Below are 27,750 nucleotides of genomic sequence, written 5' to 3'. Positions count from 1 at the left end.
GACAGGGGGAACCTCAGGGCAACCTAAGCAATATTAGATTTAGAGCGTTAAAAGTGGAAATAATCTCGATGAGTCAATCTGTATGAAATTGATATCTACTGCGCTATATTCCAACATTTACATCATCATTTCATACTTTGATCGGTTAAAAATGGTGCAGAAACAACCTGCGCTTGGATTCCTTAAGTAATGTAACCCGCACAAAAATTTGACTTCACGGCGTCCTCGCACCACTGCGGCATCGAATATTTGCTCCTTTAATGTTAGTATCGAGTTGCTTCATCTTATTACGTAGAGAAGTGCCCAAAAATTGACTTTGATAATTGAAGTTCTACAACCCTGTCTCGGGCTAATATTGCTTAGGTCCATAGTAAAACTGGCTCAAAGATGGGTGTAGCGGGACTGTAAAGACTACATAAAGCTTGTTAAATCAGCTTAGGGGTGTCCGGATTTATTGGGTTTTAGATAATAACTTCTTGGATGTCTGGAATATCGCCTGTGGATAGTGATAAATTCCTGTGTATTACAAATATATATATATATATATATATATATGTTATATTAGACAGCTGTAAAATTAGATAACCTCGCTGTCAAAATCATGATAGTAACTTTTATTCGAAGACTTTTGCTATATAGAGATGTGGTATTTTAAGAAATCATTTATCCTCAGTGTCATTGATTATGGCAACTCAATTTTGAAAGCAGTGAAATGTCTAAAGACTGTTGAACTATACGTCTGTCCTTCAAACTTCATTTCATTAGCAAAGGATAGCTACTGCGCTGTGGTAATACTGGAACCGTCCGTTAGAGGCAGTTATCGTACCGATCATTTAAATTTCCCTTCCAAGAGATAAGGTCAACCTACTCATCTTCTGTGATTATCTTATTGAATCGTATCGACTGACGTGAAATACTAGCTTGTGTTATACACGAAGCTCATGTTGTCGGAGGCGTGCGGTACGAACCCTCATCTTCAGGAGCAGTCCTATGGTCCAGGATCATGGATAGACTCCGCTCCCCGTAGTATCTCACTGCACTTGGGGCACCGGTGCGGCGCTGCGGGGTTCGTTCACTGCGGCACTGTTGTGTTATTTTGACTGATGCTTTATAATTCAGATATTGCGTAAGACGTAAAAATATGACTTAGAAGACAACAAAATACACAAAACGTATGAAAATTCGTCCTTTATCTCTGAAATTCGTTGAGTTATCTTTTGAACCCCGCAGTGCCGCACCGGTGCCCCAAGTGCAGTGATATACCACCTTAAGACGGTTTCTAAAGGTCTCACTGTGACTATGGAGACATATACTTATGTTTTATTGCCTCCTACACCTTTGATAGTTAACGTTGTGTACGTATACCCTTCAATATACACCATACTTCAAGTCCACACTAACAGACCATTTATATTCACACCATTTAGATGAAACATTCATTTATTTTTTCTTCAAAACACAAGCAACAATAGTCCACAGCCATATAAATACAACATCAATGTTTCAAGATAAAAGATTACATTTTGGTATAGCCAGTTTGAATCAGGGGAAGACACAATCACATGTACAAGATATCAATCATCTTCATATCTATTATAATATTCACCAAACCAGTCATAGACTCTCGTACTGCATATGTACATGTTGTCATGGTAGACTCTCCGAATACATTTGAAAAAAAAAAAAACTCTTAACAGTTAAGTTTTAAACCTCTGAAAACGTAACAGTAACAAAACATTTGTAACGGAATATATATGTTTGCCCCAGTTAGGGTTGTCACACTTCTACATGTTCTTAATTTGGCGACTCGCTGAGTCGGAATAAAAGCAAATTACATTAAAAAAGATAGTTTCGCACTATGTTGTTGATAATTTGTAAGGTGTGGAATAAATGAAAATGATATTTTTTTCGGTTTGAAACTTTGAGGAGATTCTGAATTGTCCAACAATTTTGCACGTGATAATTTCACCAGGACGATGTCTTTTAAATCGGGTTGTCGTTGTTTTTTTGTTTTTTTTTTTCAAAACTTGGATTGAAACTGAAATTGCAAATTCTATGTGAAATGGTAGGTTTTCATTGCAACTTTCGAAACAAGTTCTACTGCGCTGGAGAGCCAGAGAATGTGCCTCACGAGACACGAGAATCAGATATGCTGGCAGAAGAGTCTCCAGACCTTATTTTGTGGCTTCTTTTCCCAAAATCTCTCTCTAGCTGGTCAAAGTATCATTCCTTAGCTTGGGAGATCAGAAATTAAGTTGACCACAACTGCACGTCACTCAGAATACTTTACAGCTAATGATATGCATCGCATTTGGTTGAAGAGTTTACAATTGTCACACCGTGCACTTTGTTCCTACTGACTGTCAAAACGTCCAGGCATATCTATATCTAATCCAATTATCGAACGCAAAACGGAATCTCTGTACAGCGGTATCTCTGGTGGAGGCAAGTTGTCTATGCATGTTATGCAGTATATTCATGACCTAAGGCACAATCGTCGAAGAAGCGGTAATAACACCAAGCCACAGATAATCTAGCGCGCTCATGGACCCACACGCCCGCCTATCATATCATCACTGCACATCGCTACAATTATCTGCACGCTTTTACTGGATTGATCGCCCATTACCCGATGGGATTTGCGCTTCCAGGTACCCAACCCCTCTCGTAATAGGAAACGACTCCGTGTATAACGTTACTCAGTCGGTAGTGCCGTGCCTACGAAATTAAGATTCAAAACCTCTCTGAGATATGTACATAATCATTTTCCAACTGGCGACTCAGTCCTATATACATCTTGACTATTACAAACACGATGACAATCACGGTCATGTTGTCCTTTTGTATACTTGTCTACACCACATTATACTTGTATTTTGTACACAATATTGTAACTAAACACTATAATTACCGTACAATATCATGACAATAAACAGACATTACATATCAGTTTCAATGTACAAATCCGGGCAAGCCCTTCACACGAATAGACTGTACATGTAAATATGATGTATCAAACAGCATTGCACATGTACGTTCCGATACAAATTGTACATCCAGATCCATTGCATATATCATATGCAAAGAAAATCTTTAAAAACTTCCCAAAACAAAGAAGCAAACATCTTTGGCAACAAAGTAGCATTTGCACTGTTAGCAATACGAGAACTTCTCAACTGATTCAGATCGTCACTTCCAGGCAAAGTCAGCTATTACAGACCTTGACATGGTAAGTTACAGAAACCCTCAACATTTCTTTCTAATTCTCCAGACAATTGCTTCCTACATGAAAATATTACACTCCCAAGCAGATCTGACTTCACTAAAGAATTCTCTCTGAGTGGCAAGAAGGCTTCTCGGACAAGCAAATAAACAGGTTTGACTGTGAGGAACCCCGGGGGTCATCCTGGGGTTAACGTCTCCTACATACAGTGTGCCGGGCCAACCTGCCGCTGAACCCCGCGCACGGGTCAGCTCACTGACAGACAGGCCCGGATCCAACAAACAACCGCGCGGCCAACTCAGCCGGACTGGGCATGTTTGGCCAGACGCCATCTTGGCATAAATCTTGCCCTCCTTTTGCTGATTTATTAGCTGATTCATCCCCCCTCATCAACTCGGGATCTTTGCAACGTCAATCAGAGCTCTTTGTCTTACACTCTGATACTTTCATTGCGTTAATTAATGGGCATTAGACTCGATAAGACCGAAGTACATATTTCCCCCAGGCTACTTGTACCTGAGCGTACTCAATGGGATGCGAAAATGTGAAGAATTTCCTTAACCGAAGCATCTTGTTGGGACTGGGTCAGTGGTGGGCCATGTCACAAGTTCACCACGGTGTCTCGCTGTTGAGGTGTGGAGAGAGACAGGGAGGAATTTGGTTCCACAGCAAATCATGTAATTCTATCCGAAACCTTTAACGGTCATGGATTGACTACTATTGTCAACGACAGGTAAACCTGACCGTCAGCACAGAATTTACAAGGACTGCTTCTCTTACTACTAGGGTAGAAGCCTATGTACTGCCGTGATCTTGTATCCACTGGATACAAGTTGCAGATGTTTTGCACATTTCTTTCTACAATCTTCTACAGACATGCCCGACAATTTCACATGTTTCTTGAAAGTGTTGTCGTCAATACACGTACATACAGCGGTATACACTGCGTTTTAACAATATACATAGTTATTGGCTAGCAAGTCGTTGTAACTACTAGAGTAAGAGCAAGCGTTTTTCGTCTTTTCGGATTGTCCATCGTGCAGGCTCCCGTGGATGCTTGGTGGGTAGTAGCGCGCCTCGGGACTGTGTACGTAGCTGTAGCCGCGGTAGTCTGACGTGTACCCTCCCCGGTCCGTGTCAGGGATGTACGTACTGTAGCTAGCCTTGTACGGCCTCATGTCTCTCTCTATCGAGTTCAGCTGATCCTTGAAGGCGCGCTCTGTGGAGCTGATGAAGCCGTTGGTGGGAGTGTCGGACCCCAGCCTCATGCCCCGGCCTCGCGTCTCCACCATGTTGCTTAGGTGGTGCAGGGAGGTGGAGTAGCCGCTGGAGTCTTTCTCTGATCTGCAGCTCTTGGAGAACCGCTCGTCTCCATTACAGTTTGGCGAGCCGTTGATTTCGGTCTGTCCTCTCGATGTACAGTCTAAGGGGTAGGGGGACCCGTGCCTGCTGTCGGGTTGGCTCGCCAACCTGGTGACAGGCGACTGGGCGTCGCAGTTCGGGGACTTACCAGAGGCGACCGCCGCGTGGCGGTCCTTCGTGCCCGCGTTTTTTGACTTGGACTGAGCCTCCTCCTGCGTCTTTTTCACCTGCTCCTCTTCGTTGATGAGCTGTTGCGTCGCGCGGATCAGGGAGTCGATCTTACTGGACCCGTGATAGTCTCTCCCGACGCCCTGCTGTCGCGAGTCCTCGGGGATGGTCGCGTCCCCGTCCGACGAGCTTGACCCGGGCGTCGTGCCCCGGCCGTGCGTCAGCCGAGTGTCTGAAGCCTGAGGCCGACTGTGGTCTGACCAGTCCGAGTGGCGAGAGCTTGGTCGTCGGTCCGTGTATTGGTCCGTGGACCGTTTTGGTTCGCAGCAAGATGCCCGACAGTGCCCCGTGAAGTAGCTTCTATCGTCCGGATGCCCCATGTGAAATTTCCCGGGCATCATCGCCTCCTCCTGCCGTACAGTGACGTGTCTGTGTGCCGGCCACAGGCCCGTTGCTGACTCCTGCGTCGCATAGTACCGTTCCTCGTCAAAATGATATGTCCTCTGAGAGCTGGAGTGCGATCTCTCCTCCATGTAATGTCCACACGTGTCCATCCCAGCAAACGGATAGACACAGGAACTGTCGTAAGGGTGACTACTGTACCCTGTGTACATCGTGCCACATCTATCTAGACCTTCGTGCGCTGGATAGGCCATTGCAGCAGTGTACGCGTGGACAGGTGGTGGCACCTCACAAGGTGAGAGCTGCTGGGCGACCATGGAGCTCTCCATGCCCGAGTAGAAGTCAGGCTGTGTAGAAACCTGTGGGTAGGGGGACATCCGGGAGAGTCGTGACGACTTGGACGACTTGACGACTCGTGACTTGCCGCTCCTCGCCTTGTCCTGGATAAAGCCGATGCCGAACGTGCTCCGCTGCGTACACTGCTCCATGGACAGCTGGAGGTCCTTCGTCTCAAGATCACTATAGAGGAACAGAATTAAGACATAGGTGACTCTTAACGTCCAAGACTTCTTCGTATGGTATTAGACAATGATATATCTCGCCAAAACCGTATATCTTTTGAACAGAGAACAATCCTATTTCCTCTTGAACACAAATAGGCTATTGTACCTGTAACACGGGTATTTTCAAACTTGCTGTACCTCATAGGTATCTAAAAGCTGCAAAGTATGAACAAGAATTGTTGATTTTTTGTACTATTTGTATTGCATACCCAGTAACTCTCCTAGATTACATTAACCCAGTTCTCTTTCGCTGCTTATACCTATCAGGCACAGTAACGTAGTTACCACAACTAATAACTAACCTGAGGACATAGTTGACGCTGACGATGCAGTGCGGCCTGGAGGATCTGCTGTTGTGCACGATGGTGGCGTAGCTCTGGATCCACACCCAGCCGCCGTTCTTAGCCATGAACCGGTAGTACTTCGTGGTCACCTGACCCTTCATCAGTACTGTAACCAGAAAGAAGCAATTGGTTAAGATCTCTATCGGTAATTGTCGGCATCATGACAACGGATGTTGTTTGAAATGATAGTAATCATAGTAAATGTCCGTTTTTGATAGGCGCATGCGGCCGATCTATTCTTACATGTCATCCTTATTTTCCCTCAAAACTTTGAAAAGGTATAACATTCGCCAGGGACTGGATATAGTGCCAATGTCACCACTAAAGCAGACAACAGCAGACAAGTCACATTAAGTTCCACAGTGACTTACATAGATGGTTGTGATCGTTTACAATCGTCATAGTCATACAATAGACATATCTTTGTTTCAATGTATACAGCCATTATTTTTCTATCATTCCTAGTCCCCCTCTCAGCGTAGTAGAGGAGGTATAGCATTCAAAGGAATCTGTCATAAAATGGGACCTAGCCATAACAACAAGACACAACAATTGCTTTTATTTGTCAGAAAAGTACCACTATGTCTGATATGCATGATGTGATAAATTGAAGAGTGACTTACATAGATGGTGAGAGTATCTGAGGTGGAAGATGTCACTGCCGTGCACGTAGTGGTACAGAGTCTTCTCTATCAGGTCCTGCGGTTCATAGCCAGTCAGCTGGGCCACCCTGTACAGTAGGGAAATATAGAGTTATAAATGGTGTCTGTAGCAGATTTGCAACGGGGATTGATATGAAAAGTGCTCAAAACGGACATAGTGATCAAACAGCATAGATTGTGATTACACGTTCAGCACCAAGGACAGGTCTTACTAGGGACAAGTGGGATGTCCCTATAGTTTGCGCAAGCCACTTCGTGGCATGTTCCTTCGCATTTCGCTTCTACCAAAATGTTTTAAAGGAGATTGGTGCTCTTTAACATGGCTACTATCTGTTTGAAGATATTTTCTTTAAGATTTCAGACGCAAGTTGATGCTCCTAAAGTTATGGGTACTATCTGTCAAAAGATATTTTTAAGACATCTGTTTTAAGTCAAGCAGATGCACATTGCTAGAGATCTAAAACACAGTTTGATGCTCCTGCTTACTTGGCGTCCAGGAAGATGAGTTTGAGGTCCAGACTAGCTCGGAACATGAACATGTTGCTGTACAACTTGATCTCCGTGATGGCGCTCGGAGGGAGGGAGTGTCCTACCGCCACCAGCCCGATGTTCTGGTAACAGCCTTCATACGGAGCCATGTCCATTGTGTACTGTTTAATCTTCAGATAGCCGCTACAGTGGATAACCTGGAGGGCAATGGAGTGGGTAGGTAAGTATCGGCGACACAAGAAAGGTTTGATACTAGAATGGTCTGCGTCTTGGTAGTGTGGTGATCATGATCTTTGCTCTTCTCTCAGTGAAAGACTCTCTCTATTTATTGAAAAATACAGACACACGTATGTCTACATTTGAACTTACTTTGGCATCCTCAAAGTATACAAGTCTAAAAGAAAGCCGATCTATAAATACTACGCGTAAGTACTTGTACCTTGTACCCTCCACACGTTAGTCCAGCATTCCTCTTCGCGAGAACACATTTCAGTCTGATGAAGAAGGATCTCTCCAACTCAAAATCTGCAGCAAGAAAGACAGGAAATTTCCTTTAGCTTTACGTCCAGATTTAACAACAGAAAGTATCTTGCTTGAACATTACTATAGGAAACATTCTGAAGACCAAAACGTTGGTGAATCTCAACTTGATGTGTTAACTTTCTAGATACTTGTGTGACGTGTGGAAGTGAGTCGTGTGTCTAGAATAGTAATGTGTGAGGTACGTGTCCTCTCGGTTAATAGCCTCTAAAAGACATCGTAGGTACTTGATATGATAATTGCCATCCAGTAGAAGATGTAGACATCAAAAGACGAAACTGAAATTTTAACTTCAGCTCCGCGTTCTTCATGTAAGACACATATGGTATAAACTCTGCACCGTTCCATGCGTCTCAGCCGGGTTGAAAAGTTCATGCGAACTGTCCCTCACCCCCGTTTGTTTTCGGTGGATCTTCCAAATACGTAAAGGTCATGTTGTCTGTACATCTTTACAAACAGGCTCCGGCAACAAACCTGTTGCGTCAACAAAAAACGAGGAGTTGGAGAAACTATTTTTGTGTTATTCTCCACATTCCTGTGCCGTGCTGCCCTGACGGAGTGACAGGTCGGGATGTACAGGTCCGGTCATGGCTGGCGGGACGATTAAGGTGCACTTGGGGCACCGGTGCGGCACTGCGGGGTTCGTTCACTGCGGCACAGTTGTGTTATTTTCGCCGATTTTGTTCTCATAATCTAGATATTGCGTCATAAGTATAAGTATGACAGAAGACAGCAAAATACACAAAACGCAAGAAAATTCGTTCTTTATCTCTAAAATTCGTTATCTTTCGAACCCGCAGCTGTGTCGCACCGTTGCCCCAAGTGCAGTGAGATATCACATTTAGCCTTTACCACTCGATACGGATGGTTTGGTGTTACTCTATCAAACTCAGGTTTTCTTTTCGGTTCCTTGAGCATCGGCAACTTGCTACGTGCGAGAACACACGGTGAACAGAGTTCAGGGTCACGTGGATTCATCTGCTCCAAGTATTTGCGTAACCGGTGTCTTCTAGACTGGGACATTTCTGACATAGTCTGTAGGGTAGAACTAGTGTGGGAAAGGAAGGGACAGAATCCTCACATGTGTCTGCAGGAAATGCGGACTACTGGTGAAGTGAACATCACAGCTTGACACAGGTTCACAGAGGGGTAAACCTTAATCTCCAAGCAGATCCTACGATGACATAAGATAGTACTAAACTGGCCAAGGAGTGTAGTCAGCCAAGAGGTGCCCATTTGCCATGTAGCGAAACATACTGTACATCACAATAAGCCGGCTTCACTCCTCTGCCAGCTTTTGATACTATCTTATGCTACCGTAGGATCTGCTTGGAGATTAGGTAAACCTGTTATGTGGCTAGTAAATCCAGTAACTTTCCCCCATAATGCCAACATAAGGAAAGAATGGGAAGAAAAATGACTGAATCGCGTTTCTCAGTGTCTCAATACCGTGTGATGTTACATGATTATTTACGCTAACCCGGATGTTTCTTCTTGTTTATCATCATTTCTGAGGTTAATCCTCTCTTAAACATAAAACAAGTTTATACACACGTCTGGTGTACCTGCGTAGCACCCCTGTTAAATCTCACGCGGCCTGAACGTCTGTTTCTCTTCTGTTCTATTATGTTCTCTTTCATTCTGCTGTAGTATGAAGAAAGGAAAGACGAACCTGTCATGATATGTGTGTGGATGGGTTGATGAACAGTCAGGATAGCCGCCATCTCCTCATGGTCAGCAGGGTGGATGTACTCGTAGATACTGTTCCCTGTCAGCTCCACCTGAAACAATAACAGGCGGGCACAACGTTTAACATCTAGGTTGCCTCGGATACAGATACCCAAGCTTTTCATCGAAACCAATAATTAATGACTTCTAGATCTAACGATTATCGAATCTATGCACAATTAATAGTCGAAGGTACAGTGGCTGTGTCTTCTTTTAAATTCCCTACCTGGGACCTAGAAACGCCGAGAGTTTTACTTTAAGTGTGCCACTCAATTGTTGTTGAAAATGTGTGTTTGTCAAACAGGAGCTGCATTGATATGAGTGATCTAATTTTTCAAAAGATGGCAAACGTTGTTTGATTATACTTAGAACCAATCATACTTATACCCAAGAATATCTTACTACAACATAATGCAGATATTGCAACGATTCTGTTGCCTAATATTAGTCATTTCCTTTTCCTATTTTACCTATTTATATTACAAGGATAGGCTATAGCAAGATAATGCTTTCAATGTAACCTTTTTATCTAAAACTCGATTTACTTTGCGATGAGAGGGACATTAACACTCCCATACGTTCCGCACAATATTCGCCTCCCACGAAATAAGGGTCATCAAAATTCATCGCCTACACGTGCCCTGTTTATGTATTTCATGTAGCCGGCTAATTTGGCCATCAATTCCCATCCCAATTCGCGCCGGTGAAGGATGTGCCGTGTTGTCCCCAGGCGATCGTTATCGCCATAATTAATGGCGGACTTTTCGCCGTAAACAATGCTTAATGGGGTAAAACGGCGGTACCGTAATGTGGGTTGTCGTAAAATCGATGAGAATATTGAAGAAGACAAAACGTCAATTTGTTGTTCTGTCCACAGTAGATGCAGAATACCGCAATACCAATGTGTAAGACGCAACTTAGAAGTCGAAGCTTCGATTTATAGACGTTCAAGTGAAGGTTCTCCTCACAAAATATTGAAGAAGATAAAACGTTTTTGTTGTACTGTCCACAGTAGATGTATAATACTGCAATGCCAATGTCTAAGCAAGTTATAGTAGTCAACGATTTATAGACGTTCAAGGTGAAGGTTCTCCTCACAAAGTACATTAACCAAGTTCTAATTAACTGATGAACCCCTGACGGTTCTGTGGGTCTCACCTGTGTATGAATAGACCCGCCAGGGGTACGGATCTAGTGAGGCAGATAATTAATCAACACCTCTTCTCTCCCTGTGATACCCTGTCCTAATTAGACAATATCTGGCATCGGCACGGCTCATTTCCGATTAATTACTTTTTCAATATACCATCGTAAACTATTGGTCTTAAACAAGAGTACCGTCAGATCTAATTCCGTGCACTTGATTATACCTTATGAGCAACTTTTACATTCAATAATGTGTTATTACGGCAGCAGCAAGGGCATTGATGACACGTTTCGGAAAAAGTCAACTTCAAGCTACAGAATAGAAACATAAAATAATTCTTAAAACTCGACTCACTAAACAATGAGGGGTAATATATGAGTTAGTCTGTAATATCTAGCTAATATCAAGTGAGGCTAGTCGCGGGTCGTAGTATATTATTTGTATTTGCGTATTTTTACATTGTGAGAGTTGTTACACCCAAAGATGTACATGCTGCTTGTGGTCTGGAGTCTGTATACTCACCTGTGATAACCCCAGGTGTACTGACGCTGTCTCCGATATGTACATGATCTTGCCGTCTGGTGCGACTACGAAGAGGAAACCGTCTAACGTCTGAAAAAGGAAACGCATAAAAAATTGTTTGTCTGAACGATGACGTAACAAATGAGCATTTCAACGATGGTGACATTAAAGGAAGAAATTGAAATTGTCAAATGCACAGTTGTTTATTTTATTTTATGCACAGTATTTACAATCTAGTAAGTGCTAACATAATACTTTTGTTTATTTCGTAAACCATGTCTTCGTGAATCTGCTAACAGATCATTCTATCATCTACATATTCCCTTCTCCATTTGGAACAAAGCCACGACAGTTCGTTGCCAGAATAGGAGGATCCATTCTTTAGACTTTATTTCAGGTGAAATTAGTTTACGATTTGTTTTTTGTCTGTTATAGCATAAAACATAGCCTGTCTGGACTTTCCAGACTATAGATGCAGAACACAGTGACTGATGTCTGGACTGCCAGAAATTTGCAGATCATTGTGGGAGCTTTTCAAACAGAGGCCAGCTCTGTGTTTGTCTGGCCCGAATAAACGGTCCTATCAAGAAAGTCTATGCCCAACACTTAGCCACCAATTAAGATATCGTGTTCTTCCCCTGCACATCACAACAACAACAACATCGCTGTTGTTCGTTCTTGTACAGACGTAATCTTCCTGATGTAGGTAAACAAAGCATCTGCTTAACTACCTCTGAACACGGTTTCATTCATTTCCGTCCTAATAGTAATAGGAGCCTAGACAACAATCAGTAGCCCGTTCCGCCAAACCCTACATACAAATCTGCATTATAACATATAACAGCGAAAGAGTTTGAATAATTTTTTTCCAAATCTAACTTCTTTACTGCTATATTTGTCAAGAATCATGAGAATAGACCGATCCAGCTGACTGTCTATCAAAATTAGCAATTCAACCAATGACGGCATGAATATTAGCAGTTTCGACCAATTAGAGAGAGGCTGCAAGTCCATCAAATGTTTGCGTTTTTATGTCTCTGTTTTGCTTTTCTATGTTAAGACGGAGATCGGCGGGGCTATTGGATCGGTCTGTTCTACCATCTTTAATACCAACAGTTCATTGTCCTTAAAGATAAAACACCAAGTCCCACCACCTTACCACGACATGTAGGTGAATAAGTTATGTTGTACCTGCAGGAGTCGCGAGTTTACCTGTAGTAGGTGCGAGCCGAGCTCTTTGCCTATCGCATCCATCGCGCTACTGCTGCTACTTCTCTGGCCCCACACATCTCCCAGTCCTGCAACGAGAGGAAGGAACAGAAACCTTAGAATACAACCAAGCGGAAACTACATGTATACATGCCATTCAATGTTATATATACCTGGAATACAGAAAAATATTGTGAGTTTCAAATTGTTCTTCATTGAATCGTATTCATTTTACAGAGCCGAGAACGTCTTCTTAGGCCTACTTCATATTTCCAAACCGGGGCCCGGCCGTGCAGCTCTCGGGAACGATAAGTATGATATAAAAGTATATAAGAAAAACTACACAGGTTTTGGGCCATTATTTGTATCTTACCTAAATTTCTATTTTTCGTTTCCACAAACACCGCGGCCGGGCCCCGGTTTGGAAATGTGACGTTAGCCTGATACAGATTGTGATCAAAATTCTATCCATTCGCTACTGAACTTAACGTTGATGAAGAAAACCGCGATAAATTAAGGGTAACTTCTACTCTCTCGTCGCCCTCTTGAACAAGTACATAAGTAAGTTCAGTGATAGATCAGCTTCCACGAAAACAATGTCAAGTTTTATGTTGGCATAACGCTTGCTAGAACACAGCGTCCGCCACTTGGGAGAGGGATATTAGACAGTCCAGGTCACAGAAGCTTGCTGTACAGGAAATACTCTGTCATATCACAGGAAATTACCCAAGCCACAAGCTGTTTACCATCCATTTTCACTGACACAATTCGCCTTGTCAGACCGATAGAGTAGAGATGGGACTGAACTTGAGGCCCTGTTTAAGACTGGCTCTGTTCATTCAAGAAGTAGGGACTAAAAGACAAATCTATGCCATACAAATATGTATCATACCATCATTGCGGAAAGAAGACTACCCTCTCAAATGATGATACGAACAAAGCTACTTACTAAACACCAACATATACCACAGGTTCGCATCTCAGCGGAAACCAACCCGTGCACTAAGCAAATTCCGCGGCCCTGTAACCCGCCTACAAACACATTGCGTTAAACGAGTCTGAAAACTTTTCAATCACTCGGCGGCAAAGTCCCGTTCAATCCGAACCACCTGTTTGCCGAGTTGGCGCGAACTTTGGGAACGCGGCGCAAACTTCTACTCTATAGGGGACAAATCTGTAACTAAGTACCACGGGGTAGTGGAGAAAGGGGAGTACAAGTCAAACCTACGTCGAATTCGCCTTTCGTTTGTCAATCTGATTTTTCCAACATTCGTTTTCGTCGTGGTGTGTTTTGTTTACACATTTTTCCATCGAGGTTGAGTGATCACAACGAATTTCGAAGATAGAGAACGGATTCGTTCACGTTTTGTGGGTTTCTTGTATTTTAGATCATAATTATACACCATGCACAATATTCCAATTATGAGGAGTCACACGAATCCAATGTCGGTCGTTTTACGGTGGCTCAGGGATCACTGACTGGTGCAAAAGGGGGCCTTAGAGACCCCAGAGTCTATCAGTTCAGTACTGAGCAGGCAAAAAATGTTCACATCTCTCATTGTTTCTACCCTCTGTCACTGCGGTTCTCTCTTGTCTGCTCACAGAAAATGAATGGACGACAAGGTCAAACATACAACAGACGAGTTAAACCGTGGAGTCCCCCGTGCACCGCTGGCGCCGTCACCCCCACTGAAACCAATTTTCTGCGCTGTCACTTAGGATAAGTCTCGGGAACAATCCTTAAGTCTCTGCAACTATTCTCCAGCGCATCCAGTTTCGTCTTAGACACGGAGGAGGCTTATTAAGAACCAGCGGAGAAGAACGGAAGTGTCTCAGGTTCTGTTATTTGGCAAGGGACTCAAGTTAGCAAGTTCAAATCCGTCCCGTTACCACAGGATGTGCGGAGGCACCTAAAGCAGACGGTGTTTCATCGTATATCCGTCATGCAGCCTCTGAGCTATGTTTTCTGAGTTTTCTGATCTAAGATGTGAACTTTCTGATTCACGCTGCTCTCCATCGTTTTCATTGAATCTTGGTACTGTAAATATCCAAGCTAGAGTAAATATCTAACGGAAGATAACATGTGGGAATAGTAGAGGTAAAATTAACACGAATTTCTTATATAGCTTTGGAAAGTTCGTTAACTTTATCAACTTTTTAGGAATACCGTATTCCTGGATTTGTAAACGAAATTGTAGTTTCTAATATTCTGAATCTCTGAAGGATAAAACCTTCGAAGTTTGAAGAATCTACCATCTTAAAACCAGATCAACAGAACATCAAACTTAGAAACTTCGTGCCAAGAACGTCTTGTGGTCTTGTGATATATGGGGCACCCCTTCCTCTTACCCGACTGGATTTCAACGCCCTTCACACATCACCCTACATCCCACATCCGGGCATTGGCCCTGCTGGCGTGAAATGAGGCCTGATGACCTAAACAGCGGGGAAATACGTCCGCTGACACTATTAGCAAAGCCATTAGCCCTCATGATTACCCGGTATGGTGAATGGACAAAAATCGAATTGGCACTAATATAACCGTTAGAACGAATGGCTGAGGTAATGATAGCTGAAAGTCTGTTATGGCACCACAACTGATTGATACTCCATTCCGCTAGATGCCGATCGCACTACGACTTCGCTGCGACCTAAGTTGGATCTGTGTAACCATTGCCTTCATGATTGTAATATCATGCTAAATGTAAAAGTATAACTGAAAAGACAACGAAACACACAAAGCATACAAACAGTTGTTTTTATCGAAGAAATTCTGAGCGCTCTGTCAAATCGCTCGGTCGCAGGGCGGTCGCAGCGATATCGCCCTAGAGAAATACCTTGTTCGTAAGAGTACGCTGACTCGTCCCCAGAGTGATGAGAAAACCTTGAACCATTCGTCATGTCTGGGAACGAGATTAATGGCGGCCTGTATAATTTTTCCCGCGGCGGTCACGGGTCGTCAGCCGCGGTCCGTCTGGGGTCGCGGCCGTTATTTTTAAAGCCCCCGTTTTGGGCTCGGGAATTACTCATTCCGCCGCTGATATCGAATATGCGTCGAAACACCGGCCAAGGTGAAGACCTCACGGCAAGTTCATGAATACAAACTCCCGTACCCCCGTCTCTAATACCGTATCCAGTTTCACCACCACTCCTGCAAAATGACGATTGGATGTTCCGAAATTCGATGCCTTTTGATGGCATTTTCATTATAGTTATTAATAACCACACGTCTTAAGTCCTGGTTTGGAAGCCGTCCAACGAGAAAACTTGCAATCGAGGATCACGAATCAATTGTCAGAGATGTACATGTATTGTATATATTAGTACAGGGCTCCCTTGGAAATCAGTCTGTTAGACTGAAGGGACTACCCTACAAGATCAATAAATAGATAAATTAGTTAGGACATGTCTGAAGTCCTCAATACTACTAATCTCGAACCAGATCCACGGTGCGTTATGTATAGTATCAAACTCCCTTAGCCGGCTATAGTCCCTGGCCAGCTTTGATACTATCTTATGGCACCGTAGGATCTGCTTGGAGATTAAATACTACCAGCACTGCAGGGCGCCGCAGGTACGAACACACCTTTCAGATAGACATCTTATAACAAACTTTTCACGCGCAAATAGAAATTATACCTTGCAACTGGACCAACTAGAACTTTTTCTACCATGTTTGATATAGTTAGACTCAGCTCAGACAAACGGATTGAAGAACTATTGCAAAGTGATAGAAAAAATGCCAAGGACTCAACATCACAGGTCCTTGACAGGAACTTTCTACTTAGTATGTATCGAAAAGACGGATCGCCTATTAGATTGAACCCATTTCAGGGCCATTGCGAAGTTATTTTGACGTCCATCATGGCACGAGGGTCAGCGCCAACCGTATCTGTTTCTGTGTTTGTACACTAACGTATCGATCCCTCCACGTCCTCGGACGGGCTCCATCCATCATCCGCCGCCTAGGATGGCGCGCCCCGGCCGCCGAGCCGACCCCGGGCCGGGTCTGCCAGGAACCCAATCTCGGACGGCAGAAATCTTCATTAACACCTGGCGAAGCGTGGCAGACACTCTGGCGGCGCGGCGGCCACTGATGGGACCGCCCTGCATATCTCACGTCAACCTTACATCAAGGCAGAGGAAGAGGGAACTTTTCTTCTCTTCTCCACAAGTTCCGAAGAGAAGTCCATTTCCCGTCTACTCACAGATAGCACAAACACAAATATGAGGGTAGCGGTGCATCGGTTACTGCTGGGGCCGCCCTGAATATTTCACGTCAACCTTACATCAAGGAAGAGGGAAAGGGAACTTTTCTTTTCGTCTACATCTACGAAACTTTCTGTTAAACGACGTGAGATGATGTTTCCTCAATGCCTAGATATGTTCGATGATGACACCGACCGATACATCGATTGTACATAGTTTGCTCAACTTCCGAAGAGTGGGGTATCTGTAGGGACCTTAGCAGGTGCAATGATAGCAAATTCGACACTTAACGGTATCTATTTCGTTCTACACCTGTCTTCCTATTCTGATAATTTTAAGTTCACAATAGAAACTACTACGCAATAGAAACTTTCGATTTTACAGTATTAACGTTATATAAATTCATTCGTGACGACACATTTGGGAAATTTCTGATGGAATTCGAACTTGTTCACGCGTGTTTCTCATTCATATTATACAAAGGCTGAAAATCGGTTTGGTGAACATTTCTATCCGCTGTTTTGAACATATCACTTCCCGGTGCAATCTGGGATAACATCATCTAGAGTTGTTCCCATCATGCCATGCGACATCATGCAACGTTCTCACGTGCACAGCCGCTTGGCCTGTTTACTCCATATGTTTTCACAATCACGCAAACGCAAACACACACAAATGAGCTTGAACCTATGTACAGAATGATGTCATGAAAATGTGAAAAAGTTCTTTTTAGAAATTTGCAGTTAAGGACATTTTTCCAACATTTCGGATTCTATATATATATATGCAACATGTAACATGCAATTTAGTAATGGTCATCAAGAATGGAAAATAAGCAATCATCATTCTAATATAGTCAGTTATCATTAGTTTTTGTACAAAACAAATTCTAAACTGATTCTTAACACATTTTAAAAAGTCCAAAACTGAATTTTGACTGTCTCAATGTGACCGGTCTTCGATCCCGTCATGAAAGAAAACTAACGTTCAAATTCAACGTTACAGACACCATCAGTACCAACCTCGAACCAAATCAGGTAAACAAATGCGCTGATGTTGTAGTATGTATGCCTTTGTGAAATCATGCTATACACCACATACGAGCGTCCTAGTACTACTGCAATAAAAACTTAAAACTGAAGAAGCTATAGTTGTAACTGCAGAGTTCCTTCCCAGTTGTATTTACACAAGTGCGGCGCACAGTGTTTGGACTTCCCTGGGTGCATCTCCTTCCCGCAGGTTTACACTGGACACTTTGTGTTCGGGCCCAGTCGCTGGTGCGATCAATCTTCCCGGGAGTCAGGAGGGGACATTCCGCCGATGTAAAACGATCCCGTGCGATTTTCCATGCCCGGCCCAGAAAATTGCCCGTTTTTCTTGTACCCATTCCCGGGGTCGCACCCCGCCGACCCGACCCGGGCTCGCGCCAGCGCCAGTTTGCCGGGAGAAGGCGACGGCCACGCCAACTGCACCATTCTTAACCGTAAAATCGACAAGGGTGCGATATATTCGTTAACCTCCGGGTGAAAACACAACTCGCACCCGACTAACGGCGCCCCTGACTCACCGCTAAACGCCGGACCGCGAATCTATTTGACGAAAGCAGCCCTAGAGTTGTGTTTGATGATGACACCGACCGATAAAGCGATTGTAACCAGTTTGCTCAGGAAGACTGGGGTATCTTGAGGCCCCTGCCCCCTCACGTACTACTCTCCTCTCAAAACAGCTAATTACTTGTCGTTACACTTTTAATTTGGCGCAGTCAGGGCGTGCTGGGGCCTTTCCTCGGCGTAAAGAGACGCTCGTGGCCACGTAACAACTTAGCAAGAAGACATTAACGTGTGGACAGCAGCAAAACAACATACATTGTAAGTCTTAACTGAACAGGAAGCAAGCCTTGGGTATTTTCTGAGACTCATGTCACATTTCAAAATACAAATGTACTGTTACTGGAGAGCAGAATATAAGATCAACAAAAAGACAGTGCCTGTCAGAATAAAACGAGAAGAATGAATATTGTTAAATCAAATTTGTTGTCGAATTTCATTACTATATTTGGACAACATGGAATATAGGCAATTTCAGTCATTATTTCCTTGTTCAACCTTTGTATATGATCATAAAAAGATACAACAAAATTTTGTGAAAAAGAATAACGTCACTGCTCCGACAGAACTTGATAATTCGATTATCGACTTTTCCCGCCATTTTCTTTCATTTTTTGCACAATTGTCTAATGACAAATCTCGGCCTTTTTCCCTTCTTCCAAAATGACCCAATAGCACTGTTTAATAGGTATACTAATACTAACAGTTATATTTTCAGAATAGAGTGAGTGTGGTAGCGTCCTGGACATGATTAGCAGAGTGGAGTCATACCTTTCCACATAAAACAATCGACCTTTACTGAACCCTCCAGAGTGTCAACATGAAGCCACCTCTCAAGGCACGCAACGTCACCTTGGAAAGAGTTTCAAGAGCCAAGTCTTCTCATCAATAGCGTGTCGTAGTTTCGGTGAGATAGACTGGACCTTTGTGTACCTGGGTTTTATATTATTATCATCATTTTATCCTTGACAACACTTGGGTGTCTGAATGAATAACTATCACTTGCTGGCAATAATTAGAGACACCTTTCTGTTGACTGTTTGTGAAATGTTAAACGTAGAAAGCAAATAAATTTAAATTTACAACGAACGAAGACTGATAAGAGACTGTCCCTTCCTTACGGTCGGGTGAAGCTAATGAAACTTTCTGTCTTCTGCTCCACAACATCTGTTTGTTATCTGACCTGTGACAGAGCTGAAAATGTACAAATTTGTCTAAATGTCTAAAATCACCAATTAAGCACACATGTAGTTGAATGTGTTCTACACAAGTATAGTTATGTGGCATCTCAATTTCTACCCAGAATCAATTTTATGGCATTTGTAATAATAGTGTGTTTAATTTGCAAAACCATGCCGGAAGGCTTTTTACCAATACAGTACAGCCTCAAGGACTAGAAGTAAAAAAAAAGAAAGAAAAGCAACTGCTCAAAATTGCAAAACGTTTTGTGTGCTGTTCAAGCCAACGTAAATATAGCAGTCTCGTCTCTACAGTAAGAAAAAGCCAAGTATCTTGTCTAGACGACAAGACCTTTATTGTGCTCTCCAAGCAGAGGTTAGGCTCCGGCTGTTTTTGACGTTTTTGAGGCGTATTTATCGGGCTTTCTATCTTATACAGTTTTCTTCATGTCTTGCGGCCTGAAACATGAATAAAACGCTACCAAATAAAAATGTAGAAAGCCCGATAAAAAACAACGACTAAATGATGCCAGAGCACCTTATCTCTGCTTGGAGAGTAAATGTATTTTATAGTTAAACAGCCTCATTACCCACACTTTGGGTACCTACTGGCTGCAAAATACATCCGATATTATTATTATTATTATAATTTGCTGAAATCAGTGGAAACCACGTTTCTTCAGTGGTAGTTTTGGTACGGCGGGGTGGTGAGGAGTACGTATCGAGTATCTCACACATGTGCAGCCCATTTCCACCTCCAGGATCACCGTGTCACCAGGAATGCCCAGGTAATCCACACCGCTTGTTACGGATTGTAAATAAACCTCAGAAAGTGAGCAACGGAGACAAACGTCCTCAAGATGACACCTTCGCTTCCTTTAGTTTACTATGTTTACGGCGGGGACATATAGTACGTCTTCATGTGTAGTACGTCGAAGTTCGTGGTAGGACTTTGATTTTGTAGCAAGCTGTTACAAAATTCCCTGCGGACAAAGATCTACAGCTCTTTCCCATAACACAGGCTTTCCATAACAAGACTGCTAATTGTGCAGGACACGTGAATGGCTATGCTATAAATGCATTTACTTGATTCAGTTTGCGATCTGACCATGCATGATAGTATGACTTATGAGACCAGGCCTTAACGGGAATTTAATACGGAGAATATAGCACCTTACCAAGGAACTATGTAAACTTTTTGTCACAAACGAACTTGCGAACGAAACTGAAGATGGACATCATTTACATGATAAAGCTTGCCAAGAATGAGAAGACGATGCACAGTACTACATGTAGTAAGTTATAGCCATACATAAAACACCAAGAAGGTCACAGATCGGGAACGCAGATGTTTGTTGAATGCAGAATAACTTCTAGACAGTCGTAAATGAGACGTATAAGACACATTTACGGTCAGGTGGACAAACCGTGAATCAGGCAAAACCATGACACGCGTAGTTGTGTCGCAGAAGGTGACACTATCACGGCAATCTCTTCTGTAGAAGGTGAAGGAAACCTCTTTATTCGCGGACACACAGTGTCCAAAGACATGACTGTCATTCTGTTGTCACGTACAAAGACTACAATCCTCGCTTCCAGATATCCCTTGCCATCTCAGAAGCTTGAACAACAGCATTTCAACCGATGACTACGAACAATTTGAAAGAACACCATAAAAATCACACTTCCATATAAGGAAGCATCATAGCACGTTGAACTTGTTTGCGCTAACGAAAGAACGTTTTGCTCCCCGGTTTAAATAAAAAGTAACCCCAATATTGACCACCTGATCAATCTTACCTCTCTAATGTATATGTATCTACCCGGTCCCACCCTGACAATGTTGCGATTTCCTTCGGTGAATCTGTTTCCGTTAACAAACTACTCAGGTCCCCTCTCCAAACACCGTCCAGCCGAGACGATACAGGAGCATCCATCAACAAGGGAGAGACGGGGGTTCCTAATTACTCTTGTACCAACCAAAATAACAGTTTGTCAACAATTACATGCTCATTTTACATAGGGAGGTGTGGTGGAGACGAGAAAGGTGATAGTCCCTCTGAGATGGCATTATAACATAGGGCGTCTTCTTGGTTTGCATCTTCGAGTGCGAAACATTAAATCACTTGGACCACAGGAAAGGTTTGCTTTGGAGTCAATCACTTGGACATTTGGCTAATTAGACAGCAAATACAGAGTTTGGGCAGAGTAAAGATGTAATAAAAATGATAATGAGCGGAGGTTTGCGGAGAGGGAGTCCGGAGACAATGGTTTCTGTACGGCCCGTCGGTAGCGGCGGCAGATCAACAACGTCAAGTCAAGCGGAAGGAACGGTTATGAGAAGCCATTGTGAGGCGGGCGCTGGTGCCATCTGCGCCGCCGGTAGGGTAATGATGGAGGGGATCCACACAGCACGGGCAGGTTTTCCTACCGGACCATTCAATGGGTTTTCGTTTAAGAGATTCATCATTTTATAACATGGTCATATCCACATGTCATTATCAAGTAGATGGGGTGTAAAACCATGGAAACGATGACTAAAACTCTAACCTTAATTGCTTATAGCAATGACTATTAACACAAATATCGTCATTGTGCACTGTGCAGTATCGAAATATATTTCCCTTAGGCACCATACGTAGATGCAAGATAGAAGAAATACTGTCTTACTTGCCATTGTGAGTCAAAATTATTTGAGGTTTTCCAACCTTGGAAATTATGGAGACCGCATGATATGATATCAAGTGCAGTGCTGATGTACAACGAACATCATTCTTAGGATATCCCTGTCGTCTCTGCCCCTGTGGCAGTGACAGAGCCTGGGTGCCATCATTTCTAGCAGTCAGAATGACCTTATGCTATAGTTACGAATCCTTAAGTCTCACAGGATTTTCAAAGTGTTGCATCTACTAATAACAAACAACACTTGGCTAACACAATACTTTGTTTCTCCGTTCGTCACTCGGCGGTTTGGGTCACCCTTCTTCCCGATAGTCGACGGGGACGCGTGATTTTTTCGGGGTTACCAGACTACCGGGGACGCTGAGAAAATATACCCACACACAGACACACTCCAGAACGGACGACAAATCCTGGGGGCAACTTACGGTTGTTTATTTGGACCTATCCTACTAATGATGCCAATTGACGTCGTACACAGCTTGTCAACATCATATGTAATCCTATACGTGTATATGTAGTATTACGTACAATCTTTGTTTAATTACTTTCCAGGCTACTTGTGTTAGTTTGTGTATACACTTGCAAGAAAACGTCCGACATTTTAGAAACTTGTGTCAAATGCAACTTTGTTGAAAGGCTAAATTATGTTAAGCAATGTTTATCATAGCCAAAGTAGTGAATTCGTTTAAGCTACACTTTGGCCATGTTATTTCCACAGTAGCCTTGCGGATAAGGCTTTTCCCGGGACTTACGCAGTTACCCTGCACGGCACCGATGCATTTAAGAAAAGCTCTCATTCTTTCAGAGAAGGCAAAAAGGAAAATCCTCTAAGTGCGGCACGTATCCGATAATGGGCCTTGTGTTATTTGAGACGGCTAACTGCAACATTTCGTACAGGTTCTGCCTGTAATCCACAGCACAGCACAGAGACAACATGTGCGGACTAACATTGTAATCTCCCAAGAATGCATCAAATACATGGCTATAATCGCCCCTCCGCACAATGAACGTGTGTCAAAAGACTTCTCTCTGTTCCTGCCGCCAAACAAGTCTAGCTTTACCTCTAGAACCCCCCTCGGCAAAACAACCTAACACAGCAAATATTGAATCTTCTTATAAACGGGAGTGAAAAAACATAATAGTGTTTAACACTCCACGTTTCTGAAGTCCCGAAGTGCAGGTGTTAAACCGCGAGGTTTGTTAGTTTTCTATTCTCCCTGCGTGTTTGCTACCCAAACATCATCTCTCCACACAGCAGCGGTGTACAACTACAAACGTCCTCTGCTCTTTTCTGGAAGACAAAAAATTTCGGGTCGGTTCCGGTTCGGCTCCCGTCCGAAGGCGAGGGAATATTTGACGTCACGAATCGAGAAATGTGTAAATATGGATTCAAAAGGGCGGAGCACGGGAGAAATATCTGCGGAGGAATGTTTTGTTCCGTCAAAGTGGGGCGAAGGTAAAGAAACAACAAGGCTCCTGTGTGTATAATTTGATACTTGCAATAACTGTTTGGAAGGCCGGGGAGTAAAATCCTCAGGTAAGAGCAGGGAGAATGTTGTAACGAGAAGAGGGATAAAACCCCGTCGGGATTACGGTCTTTTCAACAGCCAATTGCAGGCACTCCACCGGCGGACTGAGCTCACACGGACGGCCTGATCGCTTCCTCTGTGTTCTAGGGTGTCGGCGAAATCTGAAAGTCAAACAAGGCTGGGCTGCAGTGAAAGGACCTTGTTTGAAAGTGTCCAGTGTGCTGTGGTGAGAATGAATGCACCATGCAAAAGCCCGAGAACAGGGAAGGCTACTACAGTGCGGTAGAGTTGCGTCTATCGCCGATACCAATAAAGACGCGTTTTGTTGGTACTTAATAAAATAAAGACATTTTGTAAGGTACTTATGTGTGAACACTTTATGCAAATAGTGCATGAGAAGAATCTATACACTGCCAACTGTCAATAGACTGCATTTAACATTTAGATTTTATGGGCGCAGTTGCAATTGAAAACCTAAAGAAATTTGTTTCAAAAGTACATTGCGCTGGTGAAAAAAACCCATACAGCTACAGAATGTTCTGTAATAGACATGTTGTTGTCAATGATGAGTCAGACATCTACACTGTTGTTTCCTGATTTTACAGGCGTGCTTGACAACCCGATTGAGCTGAGTCTAACCGCGGATCTTGCCTGTCAATCTCTGCCACCTCCCGTACAATTGATGGTATGGAGGGGCGGGCGCGCCCACGTCAGGCAGGTGCCATCACAACGCCGCCGTTTGTTTTACTTTACAAGCAGGAACCCAATCCCGCCGTGTGTACTCCCTCTGCGCGCACCTGTATCTATACAAGCCCGTGGTGTCACACAGAGGGTAAATACGCGCTTTTCTTGCGCGCAGGCCTGCACGGGCGGATTGAGACCCAATTGTGGACAGGGAACGTACCCGCGCGTGTGAGTGACGACTTCCCGGCCGGGGACAAACCCTCCTCCGACGCTTATACCTTCTAATTGCTTGGCCTACATGTAACTCACGCTCCGCCTGATGGGGTAATTACATGACTAAAACATTTCTATATTGACAGAAAACGTATTATCATCACGGGCCTGCCTGTTACAGTGAGAGTCTCCCCCGGGGATGACAGTGCCTCTTGTAAAAGCGGTAGATTATAGGAAAGTTTTCCCCGCGCTCACGTTACCTGTTCTAAAACAACTCGCACCCCCCGGACAGCGCACAAAACTCTACACTTCCGACAAAATCTTCGCCAACTTTTCCCTCCGTGTGATGATGTTAGCTAACAAGGGATAATCTTTCCTAAACATTCGCCGCACTTTCACTCAAACATAACTGCGCCTTTCTTCGGCTGAGGATCTGTCGGACATGCGCGTGTGGAAGTAAAAGTGCCCGGGCCCGAGTTAGACCCAACAAGCGTACGGATAATTTGAGCTCCATTCTCGCTATGAACACAAGCAATTTCACCTACAATCTGTGGCTTACACGCTCCAAACCAAGCATGGACGCACAGAGCACTGACCAAGATGTAAACCTTGCCGCCTTATTAAGGCTTGCAACTCGCATTAAGGTATTACCGCTCCAAATGTGGGCTCTTTTCGTCACTGTGATGTAAACGAACGGGTAGACCTATAACAAACAAGGCGACGCTCCATGCACTGGTCAATGGGCAACTATAATATAGGAATTCAAAATCACCGGTAGCTAATATTTTACAGCACCTACAGTCAATGCCACTCTTCTATGTGTCACTTTGTTTCTATTTTATCGTCCGCTGTAATATTTTTGAGCTCGTATCATTTTTCCCCAAATTCATTTGCCAATTTCAATATTATCTTTGTTATAGTTTGTGATGTGTTTTTGTCGGCATCTTCCATTCTTGAACCATGGCGGAATCCCCTCTCTCTCTTCACATTACAAAGACAGCAGAGATGACCTTGAATTGTGAGCCACTTCCTTTCACACATGTTTGTAGGGCTTGTTACGCGGTAGCCATGACATGAACATCGACACTACTCAAAGCTAACTTCTCAAAAATGTATTCCAGCAATCATAAATATACCTCCATGTCCTTGCACCTGAAAAAATAAACCATTAAGTTATCTATATGGTCTGCTCAGAATTATGTACATTAATAAACAATTCCAAGCTCTCTCAAGCCTCAAGCCCCAACATCAAGTGCCCAGCTGCAGTTATCCCTTGAAATTTTCACCCCCAAGAAACATAAACGTTTATCAACGTTGACTTCTTCTTCTACTGCTTATTCTTTTCTGTTTTGTTCCATTCCTTTTGTAGATATACATATGTCCTCCCTTTTTATTAACACACATTTTTATAACACATATTTACAAACCATACATACTTGCTGCACACTAGAAGCATGCTGCATACTAGAAACTATACTAGAAGCGTTCATATACACGTTGAACGAATTTAGATATCAACAACATGAAATTAGTCTTGTGCACTAACACAATGCAGTGTAGAAAATAGCTTTACGTGTATCCTTCCCACATGTCCTGTCTAATGCACCTGCGACCATGGGCTGTTTTTCCCGCCGTAAGAAACAGAAAAGGCTGGCTAAATGCCGACAGTGAAACAGTACATTCCTGAAATGTCTCTCGGGATCGGCGTGGCTTAACCAAGCTCCTTACACACCGTTAATTTAATTTTAGATCCCTGACAAATCCATGGTTTTAGCTAATGGCTTTAAACCTTTGTGATGAATAGGAGGGGAGTGTTGTAAGATTTGGAGCGCGCTATAGTCGCGGTTTCCATCCATGTGTCCAATCCTGTATTGTAATCACTACACCAACCCACTGTACCGCTTCAGAACATGGCGCAGGGAAAACAACTTCCCCCTGAGAGTGTCATTCTGCAATAATCTGTACATGAGAAACAGTAAAGAATTCTTGATCTTCAATCAGTGAACAATTATCTATCTTTTGTAGTCTTTGCACATACGATGTCTGTGTGAACTTGAACGACAAGGCACAGTTTGAACGATGCGTGATACACAATCGCAGCGCTGAAGTCTGCAAAATAAGAAAGAAAGGCAATTGCAACCTCAAAATTTTGTTGATGGCTTTCCAAATTTGGTATTTTACATATTTTTAACTTGGGAACAAGACGTCGACTACGAATCTACCTTGACGTTGCACAAACCGGACGCGAAAAATCAACAAACCTATGTAAGATCTGTGTAACTAAATTCTCGGAGGCGTACATGGCCGTGAACTTGGGTCTGGCAGACCAGCCGATTTGTAGAGGAACCTGCGTTTTCTTGAGAAACGGAAACAACAGATCAGGACGCTCATATTTTCTAGTTTAGCAAATCAACTATCTTGTAGGACAGTGGGTTTGATTGACGGGGGGATGGGACGACGCTTCGCCCACCCACGATCAGCCCAGCGGTGTCTGCTAAAACATTCAGCCGACCAGCAGCGCTCGATTGAAATGTCGTTTGTCTGGGGTTGTGGTTTACCCGGGAGATTTCCACATGTGGAAAAACGGGGGCACACACACACAAGCACCTTCACAGACACACACTGACCCTGCGACCAGAGTAGTTATTGTTTTCGGATTAAAATCAAATAGACTTTTCCTACCTAAATGGAGATTTAGTTATCTTCCGTCCTATGCTACAGTCTATCTGTGTCGCGTGTTTCAACATCGGCGTGTTTCAGGAAATAAATAAAAAATAAAAAAGATTTGGCAATGTCACATTGTTAGGATTAAAAACCGCCATTCATAAGAGTAATTGAGTTCTTTAATATTAGCTTTTCGTGTAATTTGCGGTACATTTCGTTCCAACACATACGCAGACCAAGTGTCCACAAGGTTTGTTCATATCTCAGGACTACATAAACAAAAGTCAAGATCGCACTTTCGTTGGTTATCACTTAACAGAAGAAATGTATTCGACCAATATTCTTCGCAACTTGTTAGTAAACACGTCAAAAATTCTTTATCTTAACCTGTTTAATGTCGTGTACAAAATTCTGATCCTGACAGCTATTGTAGTTTTACTACGAATGCCTTTCAAAGAAACTACGTGACAAAAAGTAATCTTGGACCCATCCCTGAGATCTATCCTTTATGACATCCATTGAGAACGGAAATAGTTGGGAACAAAACTTTTCCTTCGTTCTAACCGCAGAATAATCTCAAGAAGCGTGCCGTTCCTCTCCCTGGTTTTACCGGGGACGGTCGACA

General features: G+C 43.3%; 1 protein-coding gene across 5 annotated transcripts in view; it reads right to left on the bottom strand.

Annotated features, from left to right (window-relative positions):
* Nucleotides 1-1,422: 1,422 nt before the first annotated feature.
* LOC118423077 (single-minded homolog 2-like) overlaps nt 1,423-27,750 on the bottom strand; it is a 43,313-nt gene continuing 16,985 nt past the window's right edge. For 4 of the 5 annotated variants that reach the window (XM_035831040.1, XM_035831044.1, XM_035831041.1 and 1 more), the window contains 8 exons: nt 12,342-12,448; nt 11,151-11,240; nt 9,426-9,534; nt 7,653-7,738; nt 7,211-7,410; nt 6,686-6,792; nt 6,021-6,168; nt 1,423-5,674 (listed from right to left, as the gene is read on the bottom strand). In XM_035831040.1, coding sequence (XP_035686933.1) covers nt 4,174-5,674; nt 6,021-6,168; nt 6,686-6,792; nt 7,211-7,410; nt 7,653-7,738; nt 9,426-9,534; nt 11,151-11,240; nt 12,342-12,448 — 2,348 coding nt within the window. In that variant the 3' untranslated portion in view covers nt 1,423-4,173. The remainder of the gene's footprint in view (nt 5,675-6,020; nt 6,169-6,685; nt 6,793-7,210; nt 7,411-7,652; nt 7,739-9,425; nt 9,535-11,150; nt 11,241-12,341; nt 12,449-27,750) is intronic. The other variant, XM_035831042.1, reaches the window with a different exon arrangement.

Source organism: Branchiostoma floridae, chromosome 9 (assembly GCF_000003815.2).
Source record: "Branchiostoma floridae strain S238N-H82 chromosome 9, Bfl_VNyyK, whole genome shotgun sequence".
In the NCBI taxonomy this organism is placed as follows: domain Eukaryota; kingdom Metazoa; phylum Chordata; class Leptocardii; order Amphioxiformes; family Branchiostomatidae; genus Branchiostoma; species Branchiostoma floridae.
The sequence above is the reverse complement of the archived record's forward strand: the minus strand, read 5'-3'. Positions and strand labels throughout refer to the sequence as shown.